This window comes from Phodopus roborovskii, unplaced genomic scaffold (assembly GCF_943737965.1).
Source record: "Phodopus roborovskii unplaced genomic scaffold, PHOROB, whole genome shotgun sequence".
Lineage (NCBI taxonomy): Eukaryota > Metazoa > Chordata > Mammalia > Rodentia > Cricetidae > Phodopus > Phodopus roborovskii.
Window position 1 is genome coordinate 6,868,204 of NW_026126566.1, and position 25,830 is coordinate 6,894,033.

The 25,830-nt window shown below is 43.8% G+C and overlaps 3 protein-coding genes across 3 annotated transcripts; 2 read left to right on the top strand and 1 right to left on the bottom strand.

The window, feature by feature from the left end:
• The first annotated feature begins 1,906 nt into the window (after positions 1 to 1,906).
• Tmco6 (transmembrane and coiled-coil domains 6) lies at positions 1,907 to 9,097 on the top strand. The gene is made up of 12 exons (XM_051202386.1): positions 1,907 to 2,029; positions 2,163 to 2,275; positions 4,712 to 4,827; positions 4,932 to 5,115; positions 5,329 to 5,433; positions 5,600 to 5,685; positions 5,896 to 6,012; positions 6,207 to 6,318; positions 6,413 to 6,599; positions 7,763 to 7,857; positions 8,385 to 8,552; positions 8,746 to 9,097. Exons 1-12 carry the CDS (start codon positions 1,945 to 1,947, stop codon positions 8,857 to 8,859), a joined length of 1,482 nt encoding a protein of 493 aa, XP_051058343.1. The 5' UTR covers positions 1,907 to 1,944; the 3' UTR covers positions 8,860 to 9,097.
• Ndufa2 (NADH:ubiquinone oxidoreductase subunit A2) lies at positions 9,061 to 11,215 on the bottom strand. Its single transcript, XM_051202406.1, has 3 exons — positions 11,052 to 11,215; positions 10,833 to 10,939; positions 9,061 to 9,362 (listed from the first exon to the last, which is right to left on the bottom strand). Exons 1-3 carry the CDS (start codon positions 11,150 to 11,152, stop codon positions 9,271 to 9,273), a joined length of 300 nt encoding a protein of 99 aa, XP_051058363.1. The 5' UTR covers positions 11,153 to 11,215; the 3' UTR covers positions 9,061 to 9,270.
• A 155-nt stretch (positions 11,216 to 11,370) lies between these two features.
• Positions 11,371 to 24,085, top strand: Ik (IK cytokine). Its single transcript, XM_051202411.1, has 20 exons — positions 11,371 to 11,446; positions 12,244 to 12,310; positions 14,154 to 14,246; positions 15,113 to 15,172; positions 15,498 to 15,665; positions 15,838 to 15,952; positions 16,175 to 16,245; positions 16,343 to 16,389; positions 17,382 to 17,545; positions 18,555 to 18,663; positions 19,740 to 19,779; positions 19,904 to 20,123; positions 20,371 to 20,389; positions 21,153 to 21,231; positions 21,593 to 21,673; positions 21,863 to 21,920; positions 23,215 to 23,303; positions 23,452 to 23,560; positions 23,735 to 23,769; positions 23,855 to 24,085. Exons 1-20 carry the CDS (start codon positions 11,431 to 11,433, stop codon positions 23,880 to 23,882), a joined length of 1,668 nt encoding a protein of 555 aa, XP_051058368.1. The 5' UTR covers positions 11,371 to 11,430; the 3' UTR covers positions 23,883 to 24,085.
• The last annotated feature ends 1,745 nt before the right edge of the window (positions 24,086 to 25,830 follow it).

Here is a 25,830-nt window from a genome sequence, read left to right on the forward strand (position 1 = left end):
CCTTCAGTCCAGACTTAGAATCATACCACATATTACCTAGTTGGCCACAATTTGGATTTGGAGTTGTTAGGAACTTTCACCTCACTCAGTACCTAGTAGAGTGGTGACATCCAAAATTTTTTGAATTCCTTTTCTTAAAAATTTATCAGGAGAGTGGTGGTACATTCCTTCAATCCCAGCACTCGGAGTCAGAGGCAGGTGGATCTCTGTGAGTTTGAGGCCAGCCTGGTCTACAGAGTGAGTTCCTGGATAGCTGGAACGATACATAGAGAAACCCTGCCTTGAAACCCCATTCCAAATGGACATAAAGTATTATAATCACATCCATAAAATGGGAATAATGGTACTTGTGAATCATCCAGTGGAGCATTGTTTTTCTTTGGTTCGTTCATTGGTTTTGGCCTTTCTTTCTTTCTCCCTTCCTTCCTTCCTTCTTTCTTTCTTCCTTTCTTTCTTTTTCCTTCCTTCCTTACACTTTTTCTGTGTAGCTCTGGTTGTCCTGGAACTGGATCTGTAGATCAGACTGGACTCAATCTATCTGCTTCTGCCTCCCATGTGCTGGGATTAAAGGCGTGTCCCACCACTGCCGGGCAATTTTGGTTTTTCAAGACAGTGTTTCTTTGTGTAGCCCTGGCTGTCTAGGAGCTCACTTTGTGGTCTGTGACCCAGGCTAACCTCAAATTTAAGCGATCTGCCTGCCTCTGCCTCCAGAGTGCTGGGATTACAAGACACCACTTCCTCACAACTGGGAATTATTTGGAGGGGGAATTTAAGTGTTTTTTTTGGGGGGGGGCTGGAGAGATGGCTCAGTAGTTAAGAGAACTGGTTGCTCTTTAGAGGACCTGGGTTTGATTCCCAGCATCCACAGGGCAGTTTACAACTATCTTTAAGTCTGGTTCCAGTGATTCTGATACTGTCTTCTGGCCTCCAGAGGCATCAGACACATAAGTAGTGCACAGACACACATTCAGGCAAAACACTCATATACATAAAATAAAAGCATGTAAGTATTTATTTATTTATTTATTTATTTGAGACAGGGTTTCTCTGTGACTTTGGAAGCTGTCCTGGAACTAGCTCTTGTAGACCAGGCTGGCCTCGAACTCACTGAGATCCGCCTGCCTCTGCCTCCTGAGTGCTGGGATTAAAGGCACGCACCATCACTGCCCAACTACAAGTAAGTCTTTATTAAATAGACTTATTTTTATTTCCTTTCTCTGCCCTTCCCCCCCTTTCTTGACAGGATCCCTCTGGCTTGTTTGGAACTTGCTATGTGGGTCAGAATAGTTTCAAATTCACAGAAAATCCCCCTGCCTCTGCTTTCTGAACATTGGGACTAAAGACATGTGCCACCAGGCCAGGCAAGATTTATTTTTATGATATGCCTAGTGTGCCTGCATGAATTTATGTGCACCATATGCCTGCAGGAACTGGAGTCATAGGTAGTTAGCTGTGAGCTGCCAGAGGCGAGTGCTGGAAATAGGAAAGAATAGTATATGGAAGAGCAGTAAATGTTCTTAAAGCTGCCTCTCAAACCCTCAATGAGATATTATGCTTCAAGAAGCAGTTAGGACGTGCTCATCAGTGAAGCCGAGTAATTGGTGAAACCGGCTGTTACATTGAGCGTGTAGGGAGGGCACCGGGTAAGTTGTTTTTTTCTTAGCGGAGGGTGTCACTGCGAGCCTATGGAGAACAAGGTCTAAGTCTCTTTCCTGAGCTTGTGTGATGAGAGACCACAGTAGCCAAACTAGAGCTATGGAATTCCAGCTTGATCCCGCCCCTTCGCCTCATCGCGCCGCCCTTGTCCCGCCCTCACTACGGAGTCCCGCCCCCAGTACAGTCCCACCCCTCACCCCGGTACAGAGTGGATTCCCTTGGCCTTCGCGTTCGGTTCGGCGCCTGCGCGGTTTTATGTTTCCTCGGCCGATCTGCTGCCGCTGAGCGATGTGGAGTCGGCGGCAAGGCCATCTCAGGACGCTGGCGTGCGGGGTGGAGGAGCTGCGGTGCCGCCGGCGGGAGCGGGAGGCAGGTGCGAACGGATGAGGGAATCGGAGGGAACGCGAATGTGGCGGTTGGGAGTAGGGGAGGGAGACCCCTGGCTCTGAGCCCAGTGTCTGCTGTCTCGCTTCCGCTCCTTAACTGAGACATTCCTCTGCCCCCAGCCCTGCGGAAGGCGCGGAGGGAGCAGCAGTTAGTCAGCAAGAGGCTGCTAAGGGAAGATGCTCCGGAAGAAGCCGGAGGTCAGAGTGCACCCGTGCTCCTTGGGGAAGCCGAGGTGAGAGGTCAGGGAGACCCAAACCTGAAAGCCAGCAACTGCTCACCAATAGACATCTGCTCGATCAAGCCGGAAACAGAATTAATTACATTGTGCAACTCAGTGTTCCTCATCCTTATTTAGTTAGTCCATCATCAAATCAAATATTTGCCTTTTTTTAGAAACCTCTTAAAGACATAGTTTAGTTGCTTTTCCATCGTAGGCGTCTCCACCATCTGGATATAACAGACTCTTTCTAAAAGGGTCTGCATTTGCCACCCTGATTCGTTGTAGAAACGCAGAAACCAGAATCCTTCAGTGACTTCTTATTGATTTAACAGTTACTCAGTCCATTCACTGTCATTTTTCAATTCCTGGAACATATACCAGCTGTCTCAGGATCTTTACTTTTCCTCCATCTGAAGTCTTGTTTTTTTAGTGTCACAAACTAGCAATCAGCAATCCTCCTGCCATGCATGGCTCAAGTACTAAAATTACTGGTATGCACCACCACATCCAGCTCTCCAACTAGACTTAACCAGACCCTGTTACAAACTCAGGAGCAGTCTGTAGCCCTTTAGTAGAGTGCTTTCCTAGCGTGCTTCAGGTCCTAGATTCAGACCTCCCATATGAAGAGATGATGGTAACATGAGGCAGGTGTGGTGCATTTCACCTTTAATCCCAGGTGGAAGGATCCTGAGTTTGAGTTTGAGGACAATTTTGGCCACATACCAAGACCCTGTAAAAAAAAATCGACACCTGCACAATATGTAGAGTAAAGCTGTCCATTGCTTTTTTGTTGTTACTATTTATTTTGTTTGACAGGGTCTCTTGTATCCCAGGCTATACTCAAACTTTTTGTTTGTTTTGAGACAGGGTTTCTCTGTGTTGCTTTGGACCCTGTCCTGGAACTAGCTCTGTAGATCAGGCTGGACTCGAACTCAGAGAGATCCACTTGCCTCTGTCTCCAGTGCTGAGATTAAAGGCTTGTGCCACCAACACCTGGCCTGTACTCAAACTCTTTTAAGTTTAGAATGACCTTCTTGAACCTTGATCCTCTTGCCTCCACATCCTAAGTGCTGTTCACCACCACACTTGGTTCGTTGGGTCCTGGTAATCTAATCCAGGAATTTGAATGAGCTAGGTGAGCCTTTACCAACTGTGCTCCATCCCTAGCACAGATTTACTGAATGAGTAAATGAAAGTGTCTGTATATTCAGTAGGCATTGCTTATGTCTTGTTTTAGTAGTGCCTGTGTTTATATTTTACTTCTACAGAGCAGTTATCCCCTAGGCTATGACACTTATTCATTGTATGCTTCCTTTTTGCTGGGACATTGAGGATTGAGACACACAAAGACTGACAAGATAGAGTTCAAAGTGTTCAAAGACAGACAGGGCTGGACAGATGTCTCAGTAGTTAAGAAAACTGGCTGCCCTTGTGGAGGACCCAGGTTTGATTCCTAGCACCTACATAATGGCTTACAGCTGCCTGTAACTCCTGTTCCAGGAGATCTGATGCCCTCTTCTCTCCTCCACAGGACCAGGCACACACGTGGTAAACAGACATAATATAAAGCAAACCATTTATACCATAAAGTGAAATAAAAGATATAATAATAATTGTTGAAAGATCAGTGTAGAAAACAGATTTCCTAACATTTTTATTATGGAAGGAAACCTGAGGCACAAGGGAAAACTCAAGTTGAAGGAAGCCAGAAGGTGCTAACTTCCCTGAGGCCATGAAAAGCAGAAATCTGAAAGACTTGGGAGTCTGGAGTGTATCAAGCAGAGGTGATAGATGTGCAAAAGCTTGGAAGTATTAAACATGTTACTGTAGGTGTTGCTGGAGTGTAGTTTGCTTGGGGGGATAACTGAAGGGAAGGAGGTTTTGCCAGGTGCAGTGGTTAATATTTTCCTGGAAATCACCCTGTAAGAAGGCTGAGTAGGCCAGGTGGTGATGGGGCATATCTTGAGTTCGAGGCCAGCCTGGTCAACTGGACAGCTAGGGCAACCCAGTCTCAAAACCCAAACCAAACAAACAAATAAGGCAGAGAAGATGTCATTCTAATTTGTTCAGATGAGGAAGCAGTTTCAAGTTCTTTGGAAGTTAGCAGCAGTGCTGGTACTAGCTAGGATCCTCTGCCTGCCTAACCTGCTGAAAAGATGGTGCTTAGTAGCCATTTTAATTTTTTGTTGTTATTTTGTTTTGCTTTGTTTTTTGAGATAGGGTCTCTCTATAGCTCCAGCTGTCTTGGATGAAATCCACTATATAGACGAGACAGGTCTCAACTTGATGAGATTAAAGGCTTGTGTCACCACACCGGCCATATTGTTCTAAAAAGTTCTGAGTAGTGATACCATAGTGGTATTGAGGATGTCACAGATGAAGCTGGTAGAGAGTGTCTTGGGACTTGCTTCATGACAACTACAAATCATTCTTCCTGTTGGGATTCAGGTACAGCAGTTCCTTCGGCTAGCCCAACGGGGAACCGATGAAAAGGAGAGGGAGAAAGCTCTGGTCAGCCTTCGTCGAGGCTTGCAGCACCCTGAAACACAGCAAAACTTTATCAGGTCAGTGTGGGTGATGTGAGTGGTTGGCTGGGACTTTCCAGGGATAAAAGAGAGTGGACGGGATAGATCACAGGCTTAGTAGGGTTCTGGTGTCATTCATGTAGGCTGGAGGGCGGCATGCGGACGCTTGTTGGGCTCCTGACCAGCAACCGGGCCCTGTTGCAGCTTGAGGCAGCTCGGTGCCTACATGAGCTCTCTCATTCTGAGCAGTCTGCAGTGGCTGAAGCCTGCTTGCCAGCCACTTCCTACCTCCTCACCTACCTCTCTGGTCACAGCTCAGAATTCATAGTAAGGCCTGTCCCTTTAACCTTGCTTTGGGCTTAGGGTTTATATATATATGCATTTGGGGCCAGTTTGGTATAGGAAACTAAAAAGCAGTGCACATACCCATCATCTCTCCTCTCTTGTGAGCTTCAAGGACAGGGACATGCCATCCTCTTTCTCCCATCCTGGCCTGGTGTGAGATGAGCCCAGCCCAGGACTTTTGTTGCCTGCTCTCAGGAGCTGTGCCTGTATACACTGGGGAACCTTATCGTGGAGAGTGAGGCAGCGAGAAAGCAGCTCTTGCCACAGGGCATTGTTCCGGCCTTGGCTGTGTGCATCCAGGTGAGTGCGCCCTTGGTCTCTCCTTGGCAAGCCTCCCCTAGCTTCTCTGCACATGTTCTCCTGACTTAGGGTAGCTCCAGCCTCTGCCCTGTGTCAAAGGAGTTAAAGTCTCCTGGGTCCTTATGACCCATTTTCCAGTCAGATTCCCTCCCGTGTCTATCTCTAGTCCCCTCATGTGGCTGTGCTGGAAGCCCTTGGATACGCCTTGTCCCAGCTTCTACAGGCTAAGGAAGCTCCAGAGAAGATCATTCCGTGAGTAAAGTGATGTCTTCAGATACCCAGCCATGGTTGACCCTCTTGTCAGTGTAGCCCATTGGTGCCTGATCAGACCTGCTTTGCACATTTTCAACACTCTATCTAGCTAGAGAGAACTTGGGGTTTGGATACTTTATAGCTGTAAGTGTTCAAGACGAGCCACTGGTATCTCTGGGGCTCCTGCTCACAGCCTGCTTCTGCTGGCAGCTCTCTTCTGGACTCCAGTCTTCTCCAGCACATGCTAAGACTGATGCAGCCAGGCCCAAAGCTGAACCTTGGGGTTGCTGTGGAGTTTGCCTGGTGCCTTCACTACATCATTTGCAGGTAACAGGCCAACTGGGAAAATGTCTTTCCTGGGGCTCCCTACATACAACTTAAGTCTTTGGACTGAATTTAGTTTGTAGAATTGCTTTGGTGAGTTTTCATCCCTCTGTGTATTTTCTTTGGCTCACCCACCTATGTTGTTTTGTAGCTTTAACATAGGATGGGCTTGTTTGTGACTCCTTGCTATTACCCAGCCAGGTCAACAATGCTATGCTTCTCTCCCATGGGGCTCTGCCCATGTTGGCAATGCTGCTGTTGGACTTGGCTGGGGCTGTCCAGAGAATGGATGATGTGGGACTAGAGCTCGTGAGTAAGAAGGATCTGTGAGCCTTCTTTATATGATGCCCTTTTGCATCTGCTGCTGCTTCCTCCTCCCACCACCCTCAACTTGTCCTTGCAGCTTGCATGCCCTGTGCTTCGGTGCCTGAGCAACCTGTTGACCGAAGTGCCAGTGGAGGCCATGGGAGAGCAAATGGAGCTCAGAGACGAGCGAATTGTAGCAGCATTATTTATCCTCCTCCAGTTCTTCCTTCAGAAACAGCCCACCTTGCTGCCTGAGGGCCTCTGGCTCCTCAACAACCTCACTGGTATGTTACTACAATCTGCACAGGCTTGGTCTTTTATCATCATTAAAATATTTATGAAAACCAGAGGGGGTAGATTTGTTAGGAAACCAAGTACAGATTAGAGGGAAAGGCAGAGAATAAGGGGGACTGGGCATATCTTCTGCCTGCCCTGTCAGTGAAGGTCTCCCATCTCATAACCATTTTGCAGGAAGACCATACCTCCTGTCAGGTGATCTTTTCCTCCTTACCTTCCCAAAAAATTGCTTGGGTCTTAGTTCCTTTTGGATAGGACAAAAACAATCTCAGGGATCCCTACCTCTTCCTTTCTTCCAACCTTAGCTTGTTCTCCAGTATTGCCAGAGATGCTTTGGTCAGAAAAATCTTCCAGATGAAGTGCTCTAACTTCTTGCAGACCCACCCAGCCTCATGGTCTCCTCTTCCTATCTATTCATTCTAAAAATTCTGGGGCAGGTGGTAACCCTAGATTCCATGAGGGTTCCTGGAGCTAGGAGACTGAAAATGTAGTAAGAGCTCCCCCATGTGGACATACAGTTTCTTGAAAACCCGAGACTGGATCTCATCTATATAGCACACACATAAATGTGTGCTCCCTTAAATTTCCTAGTATGTGTTTTTATGGTGAGTACCGGGTGCCATATATATACATGCCACAAACACAAAACCATTTCTTTCATGGCATGCTTAGTCTCTTGGTAGCTGGACCTCAGAGCTTGAAGCTACTGGAGACAGGAAGTAGGAATAAATTTTTTTCAGTTTGGCTGGGAGAAGAATCATGGGCAGAGGACTCCAGAAACAGGATGGGTGTCTTGGAAGATTTTGTCTCCATCAAGCCCCATGAGAATTTGGAATGTCAGTCTTCAGAGTTGTAGTTCAGGAAGTATCTGATACTCTCATCCTCAGGGGGCCAGATTTGTTGTCAGGCCTTGTGGAATGGAGTGAAGTATGGGGGAGCAGAGAGATGCGCATACTCCAGGAACAAGTTTGTAGCCATCAGTGTGTACACGTGCTTCTTGTCCTTTTGGATAGTAGCAATACTTCAGACTGAGCAGGATCTGAACCTTTAGATGTAGAGGATAGTTCCTATGGCCTAGGCTGTAGTGGGTCAGATTATGAGGGTAGCAGTTCAGAACTACAGTTACTTTATATGACATTTTCCTTTCCAGCAAATAGTCCTACTTTTTGTACCTCCCTGCTTTCTCTGGATCTGATTGAGCCCCTCTTGCAGCTGTTGCCACTGTCAAATGCAATAAGTGTGCTGGTATGTATTGGTATCAAAATTTGAGTTCATGAACTGCTGGTCAAAGCAAATAGGAAGAACAGACCTGGGCTCTCTTAAGTATCCTTAACTGAGCTAGTAGGTGGTATGGTTTGGCTTAAGTCTTTTTTTTTTTTTTTTTTTTTTTTTAGTAATGACTTTTTTTGTGTGCATGTATGTCTGTGTGAGGGTGTTATATCTTGGAGTTACAAGCAGTTGTTATCTGCCATGTGGGTGCTAGGAATTGAACCCTGGTCCTCTGGAAGAGCAGTTAGTGCTCTTAACCACTTAGCCATCTCTCCACCCCCTAAGTGTAAGTCTTTAAGCTAGACAACTTGCTTATGGTCCTTGGGTAAATCACCAAACTATTTGAAGCTTCAACCCCTTCACTTATAAATGGATATTATCTGAGAGGTGGTTGTGGCAGTTACATATAAAGAGAGCTTGTACTAGTGCTTGGGCACATAGCCTTGCTTATGCTATAATTGGTTTTCATCCTTTTGTGGGTGGGGGTGTCCTTGTGTCTGCAGGTACTCACGGTTCTGTGCAATATTGTAGAAAAGGGTCCAGCTTACTGCCAGCGGTTATGGCCGGGGCCCTTGCTCTCCTGCTTGCTCAATACACTGGTTCTCTCTGACACTGAAGTAGTAGGCCAGAGTTTGGAGCTGTTGCAACTGCTATTCCTGTATCAGCCAGAGGTGAGTTTGTTTTCTAATCCCTTTCTCCAAAGGACACCATCTTACCTGTATTTGTTCTCTGGCCAAGGCTAGCCTATGGTGGCTGAATGTCAGAACCTTCATCTTGTTTGAATGTACTGTCTAAGAAGTGGGCTCATTGTGGAACTAGGAATTGGGTTTTAGGATCTAAATGTTGGTCCTTCTCTATCCTCAGGCTGCCCAGGCATTCCTGCAGCAATCAGGGCTGCAGGCCCTGGAAAGGCATCAGGAAGAAACCCAGCTTCAGGATAGGATACTTGCTCTGCAGCAGACAGCTATTCATAGATGACCTGGCTGCTTACTGTCACCCCTAACACCTGGGGTTTATCCCAGGGTACCCAGTTTCGTTTTAGAAGCGGGTAGCTTTTTGTGACCCCCGAGGGTAGTCTTGAACTTGAGATTGGCTTGTTTCATTCTCTTAAGCAAGTTGGCTAATGACATGTGACACCACAGCTGGTGGTTTGTTGACATGTGACACCACAGCTGGTGGTTTGTGATGAGAAATAAAATTGTATTTTCATGTAAAACTGCTTTGCCTCAGTGTTTGCACAAAGAGAGGGAATAAGGACAAGAACATTCTGAAGTAGCACTGTACAGCAGTAAGCTTTATAAGGAACGGAAGAGCACACTTTCCCACACTGTATTCAGTCCAGTAGAGCCCAGGTTCTGGTGCTCTTGCTCACAGTCCTCAGTGGAGACTTCAGGCTTTGCCACTCAGCACATTCTCCAAGGCTCTGGTTACCTCGTCAGCACTCAGGTTGTTCAGAGACACATTCTTCTCTTGACCAAAAGCTGGGGAAAGGTGATTTTAGTGAATAGCCTGCATAATGGGCCACAGAATCATAAAGGGTCTTTATTTCAGAGCTGTTAGGGTAAGAAAGGAAAGAGATATGGCTCGAGGAACATAGTGATTCATGTCAGTTCCAAGCTGGCCATAGCTGTATCAGGCAACCTTGCCTTAAAAAAAAAAAAAAAAAAAAAAAAAAAAGGGGTTTTGAGGAGCTTAACATTAATCCAGTGAATCTATTTGGAGTCCCAGGTCCTACTAGAATTTTATATGGGAAGAAAGGTGATGCTTTAAAGCCACTGTAGGCATTAACTACCAAAGGGGCTGACTGTCCATTTTTTTGGCTGGCCATAGTCTACTTGTCCACTTAAGCACTACTCATGAAAGTGACTCTTGTCTGTGCCCTTCTGTGTGTTTTAGGAGGAAACTGTTTTATTAGTGTATAGGAGTCTCTCCACTCCCAGATAGTCCTTTGACACGGCTGAGATGATTAAAATCTCACCATTCAGTGCAAGTATTACCTACCTCTACTATCTATTAGTCTAACATGTTAAGAAAATAATCAGATTATAATAAATAGGACTAGTGTACTGTAATAGATAATGTTATTACTGGTCAGGGAATGCCTTTTTTTTGAACTGACAATCAAACTCAGGGCCTCCCACATGAAAAACAATCACCAGCTTTTTTTGTACCTTTACAATTTTGAGACAAAATTTCACTAAATTTCCCAGTCAAGGCTTGAACTAACTATAGCCTCAGACAGGCCTTGAGTTTGTGATCCTCTTGCCTTTGCCTGGGAGGATCTGTAGCTGGGATTTACAGGCTGGCTCAGGAATGCATTTTTTGAGATAGTAACAATAAAGGTTTGATGCAAGTAACAACCTGGATGATGGAAGCCAATTGTATCATCAGTACACTATAAGGAAGGGGCACAAAATGTAAAAGCTCAACCCTATTATATTGTAGCTGCATAATTTTTGGCAGATTCTATGTTTAGGTTAAGTTTTCTAATATCTACGAAAGAAAGCAACCATTCACAATAACTACGAAAGAAAAACACCCATTCATAAAATTAATGAACACTAACGGTAATAAGTACACAGCACAAGCCCTAGACATGAAGTGCTCAACGTTATTGAAATTCTCAGTCCCTCAATTTGTACTGGCTAAGGCATAGTTCAGAAGGGCCTACATTGTCAAGGGAGAGCATGTTTTGTTTTTCCTGAAGTCCACCATGAACTACAAAAACTACTGGTTCTTACCCAAGACCCAGCCAGGCTCCTTATATACGTTGCCAGGTATAAAAAGCACACAGGTAGGTAAATGAATCTCCTCAGCGGAAGTTCGAGTTTTGGCCCTAGCCCGGCTTTCCCACGACGGTCGGGAAGCTCACTCTCCTCCTTTATTTACTCATTTTTTGTCTAACCCGCATTCCGTGACCCGGGTTCCTGCCTCCGGCGGCCAGTACTCACCGTAGCGGGCCCAGAGCTTGGGCTGCACCTCCGAACATTCGCGGATTAGAATGGGCAGGCCGGGGTGCGCCTTCTTCAGCTCCACATAACGTTGCTGGATGAAATCCCTGCAGGGCCAGAGAGACCGCCGCTAGTGCTGAGGGCACTGACACCCCCCCCCAAGGTCAAGGTCATAACTCCAGCTTCGAAGCCCACGCGCCTCCCCACGCTACGCCTCACCTCACACCCTGGCTGCCCGGCGAACGCTGGCATAAGTGGATGCGAATCTCACGCAGCCCCAGCTTGGTACCGATCGCCCGGCTAGCAGCGGCGGCCGCCATCTTTGCTAGCACAGAGCTGCCCAATCACGACTTTCCAGCCGCCGCCCGGACCAATAGCGGGCCCTCTAGTCTCCGCCCTCGATTGGAGGACGGAGGGAGGGGCGGGGAGCGGCAGTGGAGGCGTGACGCCGAGGAAGCCGGAAGGCCCCGGACGCAAAGCACTGTGGCAAGTTTTCGCGGTGCACTGTGGGAAGGAGCTTGTAGCTGTTGTTTTGTAGAGGAGGAGATAGATTGAGCTTACGGTTGCCGGCTTTGAGAGACCGCCGCCCGCCGCCAAAATGCCAGAGAGAGATAGTAAGTCAACCGCTGCTTTGTGCCCGCCGGACTAGACGTTTGCGCCAGGTGCTGTACGCTCGGAGCCGCACCGGCCGCTGGTCTTAAGCAGCGGCCCAGCTGCTGCCCCCGACTCTCGCTCCTTGGTGGAGGAGCGGCGTTTTGGATTTGTGAGGCAGCCCCACCTCCCTACTCCCTCCTTAGCAAATAAACCGCGGCTGCGCCTCTCTTTCGGGGGCTGCGTTTGTGTATTTGATTCGGGACGGGAGGGGCTCGCTTCGCCGTCTGGGATTGCCGGGTGCTGGGCTCTTTCATGTACTAGTTTAGAAGCGATCTCTCTCTCTCTCTCTCTCTCTCTCTCTCTCTCTCTCTCTCTCTCTCTCTCGATTCTCCACTTCGTTAAGGAAAACCCATCTTTATAACTTTTTTTTTTTTTTAAACAAGTGAAAGGGAATCTCGAATCTAGGCGGGTTTCGAACTGTTGATCTCTTTCTCCACCGTGCGGGCCACCACAAACATCACTTTTGCTTGTTTTTTTGTTTTGTTTTGTTTTGTTTTTGAGGTAGTCTGGATGTGTAGCCCAAACTGGCCTTGAACCCTTGGCATTCTTGCTGCCTCAGTCTCCCTTGTGCTGGGTTTACAGGTGTGGGTCACCACCCCCAGCTTCTGATAACCGCTTCTTGTAGTACTCCCATTTCAGCCCTTACCGAGTGACCGTTGCACCTCTTGTCTTTTCTTTTGTTTGTTTTATAATTGCCAGTTTCTGCATGGAACCTCACACATTTAACGAAAATGTAATGTCAATTTTTCTTATTAAGGTGAGCCCTTCTCTAACCCTTTGGCTCCAGATGGCCACGATGTGGATGATCCTCATTCCTTCCACCAGTGAGTATTTTGTCTTTGAGCAATAAGCAAAGAAGGATGGCAGAGATAGTGAAAGAATTTAGAATATTTTGCTGGCAAAAATGGTCAAAAAGTTCATAGGAGGTGTTTTATTGAGAGGAAAACGCTAATCTGAACATGCAGTATTTATTTTCCCACACGAAGCTTTATCATAAGTTCACTTACCAAGATATGTAGTTATGCTTAATTTTGTTATGTTATACAGAATGATTGCTTTGGGTGTCTGTTTTTTAGTAAAGGGTTTATAAACCAAAATAAATAAATAAATAAAAAGTTTGGACCATTTAGTCCTTTATCTTTGTGAATCTTGTGAATCATGGGCACTACATAAGAATATTAGAGGAGAAATGATTAGAAGAGTCTAGTGTTTGTGTTGCTGTAATATATGTGTGTATATATATGTGTATTACACATACATATGTATGTATATGTATGTAGAAATTTTCCCTGGTGAAAATTAAGTATTGGAAATGAGAGTAAGATTGTCTTTTTTACTTCACAATTTCAATCACTTTTATGTTTATATTACTTTGAGTGTGTGAGGGTGCACGTGTAGAGGTCAGAGGATAACTATATGTTGTCTTCATCATACACCTTGTTTTGAGATAGGGCATTTTTTATTCACTGCTGGCAGCCAGATTGGTAGTTCTGTAAGCTTCTGGTGACTCCTCTGTTTCTGTCTCCTGATACGGATTGTGCTAAGATTACAGGCATTTGTACGACTGTGCCCAGATCTTATGTGGGCTCTGGAGACCTGGACTTAGGTTGTTAGGCTTGCATGTCAAGCACTTTACTCACCTAGCTCTCTCCCCAGCCCTCTTTTTCTTTGGAGATAGATTCACACTGTATCCGAGACTGGCATGGAACGAGGCATTCTCCTCCCTCAAGTCTCCTGAGTGCTGAGACTGCGGGCATGAACTACCGTGTCTTACGTCTTTTTTAAATATTTATTTATTTATTTATTTGAGACAGACTTCAATCTAATCATCCTCCTGTCTCAGCCTCTCAAGTGCTAGGCTGTGCACCCACATGATAAGCCAAGAGCCCCTCACCCTTTTTTTTTTTTTTTGGTAATGATGAGGATTGCATCTAGAGCCTTTATTTGTGAGCTAGGCCCTTGTCCTTTAGATATAGCCTAGGTTTGCTTCAAGTAAGCGGTCCTTTTGCCTCATTGTTTCCAGCATTTGTCACCATATGTTCCACAATGCCAGCAAGTCCCATTTTTGACTAAGCCTTATCCTTTGTCCTATTCCCAGTTTTAGTAAAGAATTAAGTCCCCACTCTAGCATTCCTGCTGGAGTATATCCGTGATCCAAAATTTCACTCACATTTGAGTTGATAAAACTTGTAAGCTGGGGGCTGGAGAGATGGCTCAGAGGTTAAGAGCACTGGCTGCTCTTCCAGAGGTCCTGAGTTCAATTCTCTGCAACCACATGGTGGCTCACAACCATCTATAATGAGATCTGGCGCCCTCTAGAACACTGTATACATAATAAATAATTAAAAAAAAAAAAAAACTTGTAAGCTGGATGGTGGTGATACACACCTTTAGACCCAGTACCTGAGAGGCAGAGGCTGGCAGATCTGAGTTTGAGGCCAGCCTGATCTACAGAGTGAATTCCAGGACAGCCAGGGCCACACAGAGAAACCCTATTTTCCAAAAACCAAAAAAACAAAATCAAACTTCTAATGTGTTGAAAGTGGTGTGTCTGCTTTCATTGGCATTTCCCTTGTTTTAGTAATGTTAACTGTGTTTTAAAGGTTTCTTTTCTATTTCCTATTGGCTACTAATTAAAAAAAAAAAATCTCTGCAATTTCTTTACAGATCAAAACTTACCAATGAAGACTTCAGGAAACTTCTCATGACCCCAAGGGCTGCACCTACTTCTGCACCACCTTCTAAGTCACGTCACCATGAGTAAGTCATCCTCACTCCTCTCTGTTTCTGTGGAGCTAGAATTTGACAGGTTCTCGAAAGCCAATCTTCCCCTCCCACCCCCCCTGGAGCTGAGGACTGAACCCAGGGCCTTGCACCTGCTAGGCAAGTGCTCTACCACTGAGCTAAATCCCTAACCCCAAAAGCCAATCTTTTAAAGCCTCTTTCTATTTTTTTTTTTTTTTTTCACATAAAGATTGAAATTTTAGTGATGACCAGGATGCTTTGGATTCTTATTATTCTCTCATGGAATACTTGTAATAAAGTCACTGGGGGTACAAGTGGACAGATTTCTGGGCCTGTTGTTACCTTATAGACTCATGCTCTACAACAGGTTTTTTAGGTGATATCTAACATTAACATCAATTAGTTTTTGATGATGCTTTTTAAAATTTGAGATATATAGATATTGATATTACGACTGCCTGATCAACACTGGATTTGTATTGTGTTGTTTTTTTTTTTTTTTTTTTTTTTTTCCTTTTCTGTTTTACTTAAGAATGGTCTGACTATGTAGCCATGCCTAGCCTAGAACTCACTGTGTAGACAAAGTTGGTCTTGAACTCAGATATCTGCTTTCCTTTGTCTCCTGAGCTCAAAGGTGTGTGTCACCACTAATGGCTGTTTTTCTCTCTAATTTTATGTATGTATGTATGTATGTATGTATTTATTTATTTATTTTTGAGGCATTGTCTAGACTCCACTGGAATTTACCATGTAGTCCAAGTTTACTTACAGAGTCAAGCTTACGATTCTGTTATTTCAGCCTCTGATATATCCTACAGGCCTTGTAGATTTTCAGGGCAGGGGCATTATTTTACTATGAGTGAATTTCTTGTGTCTTCTAGGATGCCAAGAGAGTACAATGAGGATGAAGACCCAGCTGCACGAAGGAGGAAGAAGAAAAGGTGAAGGAATGGTAGATGATTGATTTGTAAGGTGGATACTGTTTGTGCAGAAGGGAGTAGAGGAGTTCTATAGTGGCAGATAGTTTCCTGCTGTGAAAGTGTATCTATGAAAGGACAAGTGGTAGTAGTTAAAAAAAAAAATCTGAATTGGAAGAAACTGAATTTCTGATATTCAGGACTGTCAAGCGGTGACTGGCAATTCTATGAAGCCAAACATAGTTTCACCATGGAGAGCTACTTGAAGTTATAAGGAAACGGGAACAGTTTATGTTGACCTTGAGATAGGAGCTGTTTAGACTTACATACTCCTTTTTTCTGGTCACAGTTATTATGCCAAGCTACGCCAACAAGAAATTGAGAGAGAGAGAGAACTCGCAGAGAAATACCGGGACCGTGCCAAGGAACGGAGAGATGGTGTGAATAAGGATTATGAGGAAACTGAGCTGATCAGTACCACAGCCAACTATCGTGCTGTGGGCCCCACTGCTGAGGCGTGAGTACTATGGTGTTCCCAAGGCCCATTTGCAACCTATCAGGGACACATATTCACAGTATAAATGTTTCTTACAATTTACTCTTCTCTAGAGCATGCTCCAGACATCTCAGAAGGAATTTGTCATTCATAAAGGACTGTTTCAGTAAGGCTCTTTCATTCTATTATTCAGAGACAAATCAGCTGCAGAGAAGAGGAGACAGTTGATTCAGGAGTCCAAATTCTTGGGTGGTGATATGGAACACACCCATTTGGTGAAAGGCTTGGATTTTGCTTTGCTTCAAAAGGTGAGTTCTATTTAAAGAGGTGAAAAGAACTACGAGTGTGGAATGCTGATGTTTGGATCTTTGTGAAAGACACATGATTGTCTAGGCCATTTAGTGTGGCAGTAGAACTTGTGTCTGCTCATCCTGTTAGTCTGAAGTCCTTGGAGACATCCCTCTCTGATCACTCTGGTGTGATTACGGCCCAGATCCCTCACTTCCTTGCACACTACTATACTTAATTAGGTGCGTGCTGAGATTGCCAGCAAAGAGAAGGAGGAAGAGGAACTCATGGAAAAGCCCCAGAAGGAAACCAAGTGAGTGAAGAGCAGTGAGGGCTTGAAAGTTTAGAAGGTGACACCCAAGGTAGAACACATTTTAGCATCCCCCACCAACACTTTCTTCTGTTTTCAGGAAAGATGAGGATCCTGAAAACAAAATTGAATTTAAAACACGACTTGGTAAGTACTTTCTATAGTGGTGATTGCATTTTAGTTGGAATATAAGGGATATGATATCACTAGGATATGTTTTCCTTTTTTTGCCCCTAAACCAGCTTTTCTCCCATAAAATACTCTTATAGAACTCAGACATGGATTATTTTCCATGTCATTTATGTCTCCTTAGTTAGGCCAGAAGCCTTTTCAAGTACTTCAATATGTATGCATCAAAGGAGGTAGAATGGGCTGGAGGTGATGCTGCATGCTTCTCGTCCTAAACTCACATGGCTGAGGCAGGAAGATTGCCAGTTAAGGCCAGCATTGGGTACAAAGCAAGACCCTGCTTCAAAAAGCCCAAACTAGCTGATAGTATGGTGGTGCGTACCTATAATCTCAGCATTTGGGAGGATAATCAAGGGTTGAGTCAGCCTGGGCTTCATGAGACTCCCATCTCAAATAAATAGTAAGTGAAAGGATGAAAAAGTAAAGCCAATTAATTTTTTAAAAGCCGAACATAAAATAGCAAAAATATAAAGAATGTAGTATGGAGAACTAGAGTGATAATTCAGTGGTTTTTTGCAAGTACAGCAGGAGGAACTAAATTGATACTTAGAACACATGTATAAAAGCTGGCACAGTCTAGTAATCTCAGTGCTGGGGACCTGGAGACAGGTGGAGTTTTTGTTCTTGTTTTTTGAGGCAGGGTTTCTTTGTGTAGCCCTGGCTGGCCTAGAACTAGCCATGTAGACCAAATTGGCCTTCAACTCACAGAGATTCACCTGCCTCTGCCTCCCAAGTATTTAAAGGTGTGTGCCCCCACTGCCTTGGCAGTATCTTAACCAGTTAAAATTAATAATGCCTATCTCACAGCATAGGGTTGTTTGAAGATTTAATGTAGCAGAGCACAAATAGCACTTGGCCTGGTGCCCAGCACAGAGTAGGTAATTCATAAATGACTGCTGTAACAGTAGAAGTTTCTCATTGGCTATTTGTTAATTTTTCTTTTTGTGTAGGCCGAAATGTGTATCGAATGCTTTTCAAGAGTAAATCATACGAGCGAAATGAATTGTTCTTACCAGGCCGTATGGCCTATGTGGTAGACCTGGATGATGAGTATGCAGACACTGATATCCCCACCACTCTTATCCGAAGCAAGGCTGATTGCCCCACAATGGAGGTGAGTAACCAAGTTCTAAGAACCTGTCATTTAATCTTCAAATGTGCTTTGCCCTTGTCCTGCTCCTCATCTACAGTTTCCTCATGCTCTTTTTGTTTGTTTGTTTGTTTATTTTAATCTCCTCAGTCTCAGTTGACTTCATCCTCTCTACCAGCAATATTCTTGTCTAAATCACAATTTCTTACTGGAGCTATTAAAAGACTGGTTATTTTTCCCACTCCTAGTCCAATGTATTGCTTTTGTTGAAATGTAATTCACATGCCATATACTCTACCCTTTTAATTTCTACTTCAAGTAGTTTTGTCATAGTTTCCAAATAGTATAGCCACTATCATAATTTTAGAATATTACCAAAAAGAAATTTTGTATTCTCTCTTTTTTTCTCTCTCTTTTTAAAGTCACAGATTCTTTATTTATATGAGTGGTCTATTTACATGTATACCTGTATGAAAAAGAGGGCATCAGATCTTATTACAGATGGTTGTGAGCCAGCATTTGGTTGCTGGGAATTGAACTCAGGACCTCTGAAAGTGCAGGCAGTGCTCTTAACTACTGAGCCATCTCTCCAGCCCACCTTGTTCTCTTTTAGCATCTGTTACCTGAACCTCTCCGCTTCACTAATGGTTTTTACACATAGTCGACTAAGGTGATGTTTTATAAAAGCAAATTTTTGTTTCACAACTGAGTAGAAGTTTTCTGTGGTTTCTTGTTCTTAGTGTTCAGAGTAAAAAGTCTGAACCCTTGTAACAGTTGGACTTTCTAGCTTTTTTTAGCATGCCTCTCTGCTCTCCAGCTCTTCTGGGTTTTTTGAATTTTTATATTAACTTTTGATCCAGGTCTTTTTTCCATACAATTTCATCTGTTTGGAGTGTCCCTCCAGTGCACCTTCTTACATGTTATCTTCTAGCTAACAATTGTGTATAACTTGTCCTTGAATTTAAATGAATGGGTAATAGAAGGTGAGATTCCTGCAAAGAGGGATATTATTCTTGCTTCTTGGGTTTTCCAGGCCCAGACTACACTGACTACAAATGACATCGTTATCAGCAAGCTTACCCAGATTTTGTCATACCTGAGGCAGGGTACCCGAAACAAGAAACTCAAGAAGAAGGATAAAGGTACCTGATTCAAAGAGAAGGGAGCCATACTCTCTTTCTTTCTCTTGTGTGTGTATGTTTTGAGACAGGGTTTCTCTGTACCTTTGGAGACGATCCTGGAATGCACTCGTTTTGTAGACCAGGCTGGCCTCAAACTCACAGAGGGCTGGCTGCCTGTCTCTGCTTCCCCAGTACTGGCCATTAAAGGCATGTGCCACCACCGCCCAGCTGGAAGCCTTGCTCTTAGAGGGACATTTGGTGGTGTAACCAAGGTCTCTTGAAGCCTCTGTCCTGTAGACAATGAATGGCTTCTAAACAAAAAGGAAAAATTTTGAAATGGAACACTGAGGCAAGATGTGTGTGTCCAAATTCTGCTGGACCCACTCAGAGTCCAATGGTTGAGTCCGAAGTGTCAAGGAGAGTGGGAATGTTTGTCCATTCTAAACAGCAGATGGATAAAAAGGCTACTGGAGAGGCTCAGCGGTAAAGAGCATCCAGGCTTGATTCCCAACACTTAGGGTTGCTTGATACCATCTGGAACTCCAGTTCCAGGGGATCCAGCATCCTCTTCTGGCTTCTAAGTGCACTAGCCATGTATGTGGTGCACAAATACGCATATGGGCAAAACACCATAGGCATATTTTTTTTTTTTTTTTTTTTTTTTTTAAAGACAGGGTCTCTCTATGTAGTCCTGACTACCCAAGAACTCCATATGTAGACTAGGCTGGCCATGAACTCACAGAGATTGCCTGCCTTTGCCTCCTGAGTGCTGGGATTAAAGACTTGTACCACGAAGCTTCACTTTTTTTTTTTTTTTTAAATCTATAAAATTTTTAAAAATTTAAAAAGGCAGCCAGGCAGTGGTGGCACACACCTTTAATCCCAGCACTTGGGAGGCAGAAGCAGGCAGATATCTGAGTTTGAGGCCAGCCCTGTTTATAGAATGAGTTCAGGACAGGCTCCAAAGCTGCACAGAGAAACCCTGTCTGGAACCCCCCACCTCCGCCAAAACAAAAAAAACAAACAAACAAACAAACAAAAAAACGACAACAAAAAACAAATTACAAAGACACTAAGACAAGCTCTTTACATTGCAGGGAAAATGGAAGAAAAGAAACCTCCTGAGGCAGACATGAAGTATGTATCCCAGACCCATGCATCTGTGAGCAAGAGATTTGTGTTCTTGTCTCTGGCCCTTTTAGAGAAATGGCTGGCATGAGTATGTATGATTTTAGTAACTAGTGATACCTATTTTTCCCAGCATTTTTGAAGACATTGGGGATTATGTTCCCTCTACAACCAAAACACCTCGGGACAAGGAGCGAGAGAGATACCGGGAACGGGAACGTGATCGTGAACGGGACAGAGACCGGGAGCGAGACCGGGAGCGGGAACGAGACCGGGAACGAGACCGGGAGCGGGAGCGAGAGGAAGAAAAGAAAAGGCACAGCTACTTTGAGAAACCAAAAGTGGATGATGAGGTAAGATGTGGGCCCTTGATACCAGGCTGTAAGATGCCCTGAGAAATATCTTACTAGCCAGGTACAGAACCCCCTTCCTCCTCTGCAGCCTCATGGCTTCACAGCAATAACTGGGCCAACTAATCTGGGGTGGAAACCATCTTAGAGATTGGACAGAAGTGGATTAGGGAGTTGATTGAGACTTGAGGGAGAGATGAATGGAAATCCCTCATAATGATACTCATTTTCTATTTTGTTTTCTTTTCAGCCCATGGATGTTGACAAAGGTGGGTTGTATCAGTGCATCTTGCATTGCGATAGCAGTCCTCCTCTCCTTGCAGAGCCTGCTGTTCTCATCTGACGCAGGTGGTGTTTAGGAGACTGCTTTGCTTGGGGCTCTCATAAGAACCATGTCTTAATTTATGGACTAAGCAGGGCACGTTTGCTTTTATATATAATTCCTTTAGTTTATGAGGTTTTGAGGTAAGGCTGAGGTTGAGTGTACAGTGTTCTAGAGATCCTGCTGTTAACCTGAGTAGCTCAGTTGGAGTTTGGTTAAAGTTTTGATAGGTAAAAGGGTTCCTTTGCCTTAAAAATATGTTTTAATTAGCAAGATGTGGTTGTACTGACCTATAATCTCAGCATTCTGGAGGCTGAGGTAAGATCATGAGTTTAAGGCTAGCCTAAACTCCATAGTTGTAAATCAGCCTGGGCTACATAATGAGATTGCCTCAAGTGCAAAGAAAACTTAAAAAGCAAAAACAAACCCCCAAATCTACCACATTTATTTATTTGGTGTGTATGTGTGTTTGGATTTGGTTGTGCCAGGACATATGGAGGTCTAAAGTCAGTTTTTAGGAGTTGGTGCTCTCCTTCTGTCCTGTTGGTTCCTGGAATTGATCTTATATTGTTGGGCTTGGCGGTAAGGGTTCTTACCTGCTAGCTATCTTGTGAGCTCAGTAGAAACACTTTTAAAGCTGGAAACAGGTTAGTGGGAGGAGGTTGTAAAAACATCAATTCAGGTCTAAGCAGAGTTGTGTTTTCTTTTAGGACCTGGATCTGCCAAAGAGTTGATCAAGTCCATCAATGAAAAATTTGCTGGATCTGCTGGCTGGGAAGGCACCGAATCATATCCTATATTTGCATTTCTTCCTGGATTTTAATTGTTTTTCCTTATGTATATTAAGGCAGCACTTCTGTTTCTTGAGTGCTGAGATTATGGCATGCACTCTGCCTGGCTGTTCCTGGGTTGTAGGAGCCATTTTCTTTTCATCCAACTCGTTGTTACTCTGTTCCTGTTTTCCTGTCTTTGCTCTCTTGCTTTTATGCTATTGTGTTGGCTGGGATGAAATCATGCTTTGTATCAACGAGAGAACTGATTCAAGTTTACATACCTGGTTTCTGAAATGGTTATGTGAAGCCTCTAGTCTCTGGTGCCTCTTAGTTGTATCTTTTCTGCAAGTAATGGAATGTTCTTTAACATAGTGTATGTTGAAGAAGCCAGAAGACAAGAAGCAGCTGGGAGATTTCTTTGGCATGTCCAATAGTTATGCAGAATGCTATCCAGCCACGTAAGTGAGGCCTAGTAAGGGATGTTGGGGTGGTTATGAGATTTAAATTTAATCTGTTGGGAGCTAAGGGTACTTTTTACTTGGGTGAATTCTTCTATTTAGTTCTGAGATGTTTATTTGTGGGTGGTTCCTGAATAAAATATAGTAATATGGATCTAAAGTATCTATTTAACTTCTGTTTCTTTTTAGGATGGATGACATGGCTGTAGATAGTGATGAAGAGGTAGATTATAGCAAAATGGACCAGGTATGAAGTTAAAAGGTTATTTGAGGATGTTGGGGACTTTGATCAGTACTTTTTAATTTTTTGTTTTATATTAGTGTATTTCATAGCATGAGTGTAGAGGTCAGTGAACAACTTGCAGGAGTCAGTTCTCTCCGGACATGATTGGTTAAGAACATGTTTTTTTTTTTTTTTTTTTTTGTTGTTGTTGTTGCTGTTTGTTCTGTTTTTGTTTGTTTTTGACAGGATCTTGTAATCCAGGCTGGACATGTTGCTGAGGAGGACTTTAAACTTCTTATCCTCCTGCCTCCACTTCTCTAGTCGAGATTATAAATGACAGGTGTGCACTACTATGCCCAGATAAAAGAAATTTTCATTTATTTTTCACTACTGGAGATTGAACCCAGGAACCTTTTATATGCTAGGCAAGTACTGTACCGGCAAGTACTGTACTGGCAAATACTGTACCACCGAGTACATCTCAGACTCAGAGAAACTTCTTTTTTTCATTGTCCTAGGGATCAAACTGTGAAGTTCTAGGGCTTCACACATGCTGAGCCACACCCAATCAAGAACATTAATTAATATTAGAATCTTGTTTAGATTTTTTTCTTTGCCATTTTCTTGTTTTGTGACCTTGCCATATTCTTTCCCTGTTACAACTGCCTTTGTTTCTACATCATACAAATAGAAATATAATTCTCACTTTAAGAAATTTTGTAAGAATTGAGATTATATTTAGTTCTTTTTTTTTTTCCTTTTTCTTTTTTTTTATTTATTTTATATAACAAAGTCCATTTAAATGAAAACAAACATTTATAGCCAATATTTGGGAATTTGGGCGTTGTTCTTTCCAAACTACTTCCTGCTGGTAAGGGGCACTGTCATGGGGAATTCGAAAAAGATTCAGTAATCCTGGCTGTAGTCTGTAAGGCTGCTTTGTCCAGCTGTTTTGAATGTAGGATCAGCTTGTACTCTGTTTCAGGCGGTCTGGCTTGATCAAACCACATTAGTCTGGAAGGAATCCACATCTTTTCATTTTCTGTGGAAACAAAAATAGAAATCCTTTTCCCCAGTAACTTGTCCTTCAACTTAAATTTTGGAGTCAAAGCATTTTTTTTTTTTAAATTTAATTTATTATTTTACATGTCGATCCCTATATTTAGTTCTTAGTGTATAGAGTAAATACATAGGAGACATTTATCAGGGTAAGATTTGTTACTAGTGGCTTATTGTTGTGGATTGTAGGCTTCTGGTTTTGTTCAGAGAAAATTCCTTTTGCGCTGATAGCTCTTCCTCCCCATCTGCTCTACCACAGGGTAACAAGAAGGGTCCCTTAGGCCGCTGGGACTTTGATACTCAGGAGGAATATAGCGAGTATATGAACAACAAAGAGGCTTTGCCCAAGTGAGTAAAAATGTGGCTTTTTGGTGTTAGAGGCTGTAATCTAGCAGCAGTGTTTCCAGATAGGTTCTTTGCCCATAGAGCCCTTTCAGAAAAATCTTCCTATTCTGTGAAACCACTAATGCCTTCTTCCCACAATGACCCTTTTCAGGGCTGCATTCCAGTATGGTATCAAGATGTCTGAAGGACGGAAAACCAGACGCTTCAAGGAAACCAATGATAAGGCAGAGCTTGATCGCCAGTGGAAGAAAATAAGTGCGGTTAGTGGACTCTTTCTTAGGAGGGAGGGTTTCAGTTGAGAAGAGACACTTAGTGACAGAGCCAGGCACAGACAGGGTTGAGCAGCCATGGAAATTGAGGGAGGTCACGTTTGGGCTTTAGGCTGACTTAGATTACTAGCAGCATGCTTATAAACTACTACTGTTCTTGTACAGATCATTGAGAAGAGGAAGAAGATGGAAGCTGATGGGTGAGCAGCATTGCTCTTTCCCTTTGGGCCTGGTGGGAATTGTTGTATCTGATCCTATGCTGATCTGCTTCTCCTTTGATTTCAGGGTTGAAGTGAAAAGACCAAAGTACTAATTTCTAGTTCAACCGTCATCACATGGCTGTTCTTTTAGTTATTTGTTCTACAATTCCTAGAAAGGTTGCAAACTATTTTTGTTTGTGAATGTTTATAAATGTCATTGTATAACAATTTGTTTATAGATCTGCCTCCCAAGTGCTAAAGTTAATGGCATGCAGCACCATGCCCAACATGTTCCATTAAAATTAGTTATACCTGCTGTCTTCTTTTCTGTGTTGGTCATTCCTTCTTGATGGCCCCTTGAAGAAGGTAGTTCCAGTAGTTTTATGAATGTTAGGTCTCATGTAGAAACCCGTCTTTGGTGGGCTTCAGTCGGATCTAGTCAACTTGCCTGGTTCGTACCTGAGAGAAGGGGTTGCCAATCTGTAGAGTCCTACTAGAGTCTCAACTGAGGTGCCTACTAATATATCAGAGCTGCTGCTGGTCGCCAGATTCTCCCAGCATTCCTCAGTTCTTCTGGACTCCAGGGTCCTCCTGGCTAGCATTCTCCACATCCTACCCTAAACTACCAGGGACCAGGCTGGGCTTTCCCTTCTCTTAGATTCTCTGATTCCAATATAACCAAGCCCCTTTTGGCCTCTTGGTTATTGCTCCAGGTTATCCTCTCTTCCTTTTTCCCTCCTTTCCACTCCCCTTCTCATGTGGCCTGGTTTAGTAAGAGTCATGTTCAGTTTGAACCCTTCCAGATAACTCTGGCTGTGCTCTCCCTCATATCTACAATAAACCTCTACCATATACCTAGGAGCAGTCTTGTCCTCTTTTTCTTTTTTCTTTTTCATTCAATGAAAATGTCCTCTGTTTTTCCTGCATTGATTCTAGGTTCCTAGACAGTAAGGATGTTTAGTAGTCCAGGAGAGAAGGGAAGGAAGAGTCACTGATGGGCAAGAGAGATGTCAAGTTGAATGGCCAGTCTGGGGACCTAATCTGAGAGAGTAGAGATTCTGTGGGGATTAAGATGATCCTGATGGGCTGCTAGACTGTTGTCAAGGCTACATAGGATTGAGCTCTTGGGGAAGTTGTATTAATAAAATCCACATGTGGAAACAAAAGCCTTTTATTAGGAGTTTATCCCCTTAGGGGAGCATTAGTATTGAGTTTAACTCAAAGACTCCTTGGCTAAAGGACTGATGGGAGTGGGGTGGAGGTGGGATGGGGAATTCTTTGAGGGTAAAACTAGTATATCCTGGTCCGAAAGGTTTTGGTGTCCTTCACCCTGAGAAGTGTGCCAAGACCCAGAGTGGGCTGATGGGTGTTCATTATGGACCTCCACTTGTTCTGGATGAATACCGAGCCTAACATGGTTTCACCAGTTTGAAGGGAAGCTAGAATGTAACTAAGCTAAGCTATTGACTTTGATCCTTTTCCTCTTGATAAGAAAGGGCATTTTTTGTTTTGGTGGTATTACATATTAAACTCAACTCTGTACATACTAGACAAGCACTCTACAACTAAGCCAAACCCACAGCTGAAGGAAAAGGCTTTTTGAGGAATCCAGCTTTGCCAAAAGTGCTTAAGTAGAAAATGGACTGCTTGGCCAGCACCCTTCCTTTGGCTGCTTTGGACTGGGGCTCCTGCATTCCCTTCTTGATGATCAAGGTTATTTTGGTAGGGTTTGGGGGGGGGGGTTACATGGAGTTGGCCAATAGGATAGAGCTGGGTACCAGTAGAGAGAGAGAGCATGGGTAGAGGGTGGGAGGCATCCTGTGTCAAAGGAAGCCAAACCAGCCATCTGGGCCCCCAGAACCTCAGCTCCTGTAGAGTCCTGGGCAGCACCATAGGAATGGGGACCCTGCCTTCCCCATAGGGACTCTAAAGGATCCTTTCCTGAGCTCCCCAATCTCTTCCAAAGTCAGGGCTAGAAGTCGGGGGTTAGGTCATGCTGGCAATACTTGAAACGGGTTTATTGATGCTGGATATTTTGCACAATTTTATAGACCTCTTTTT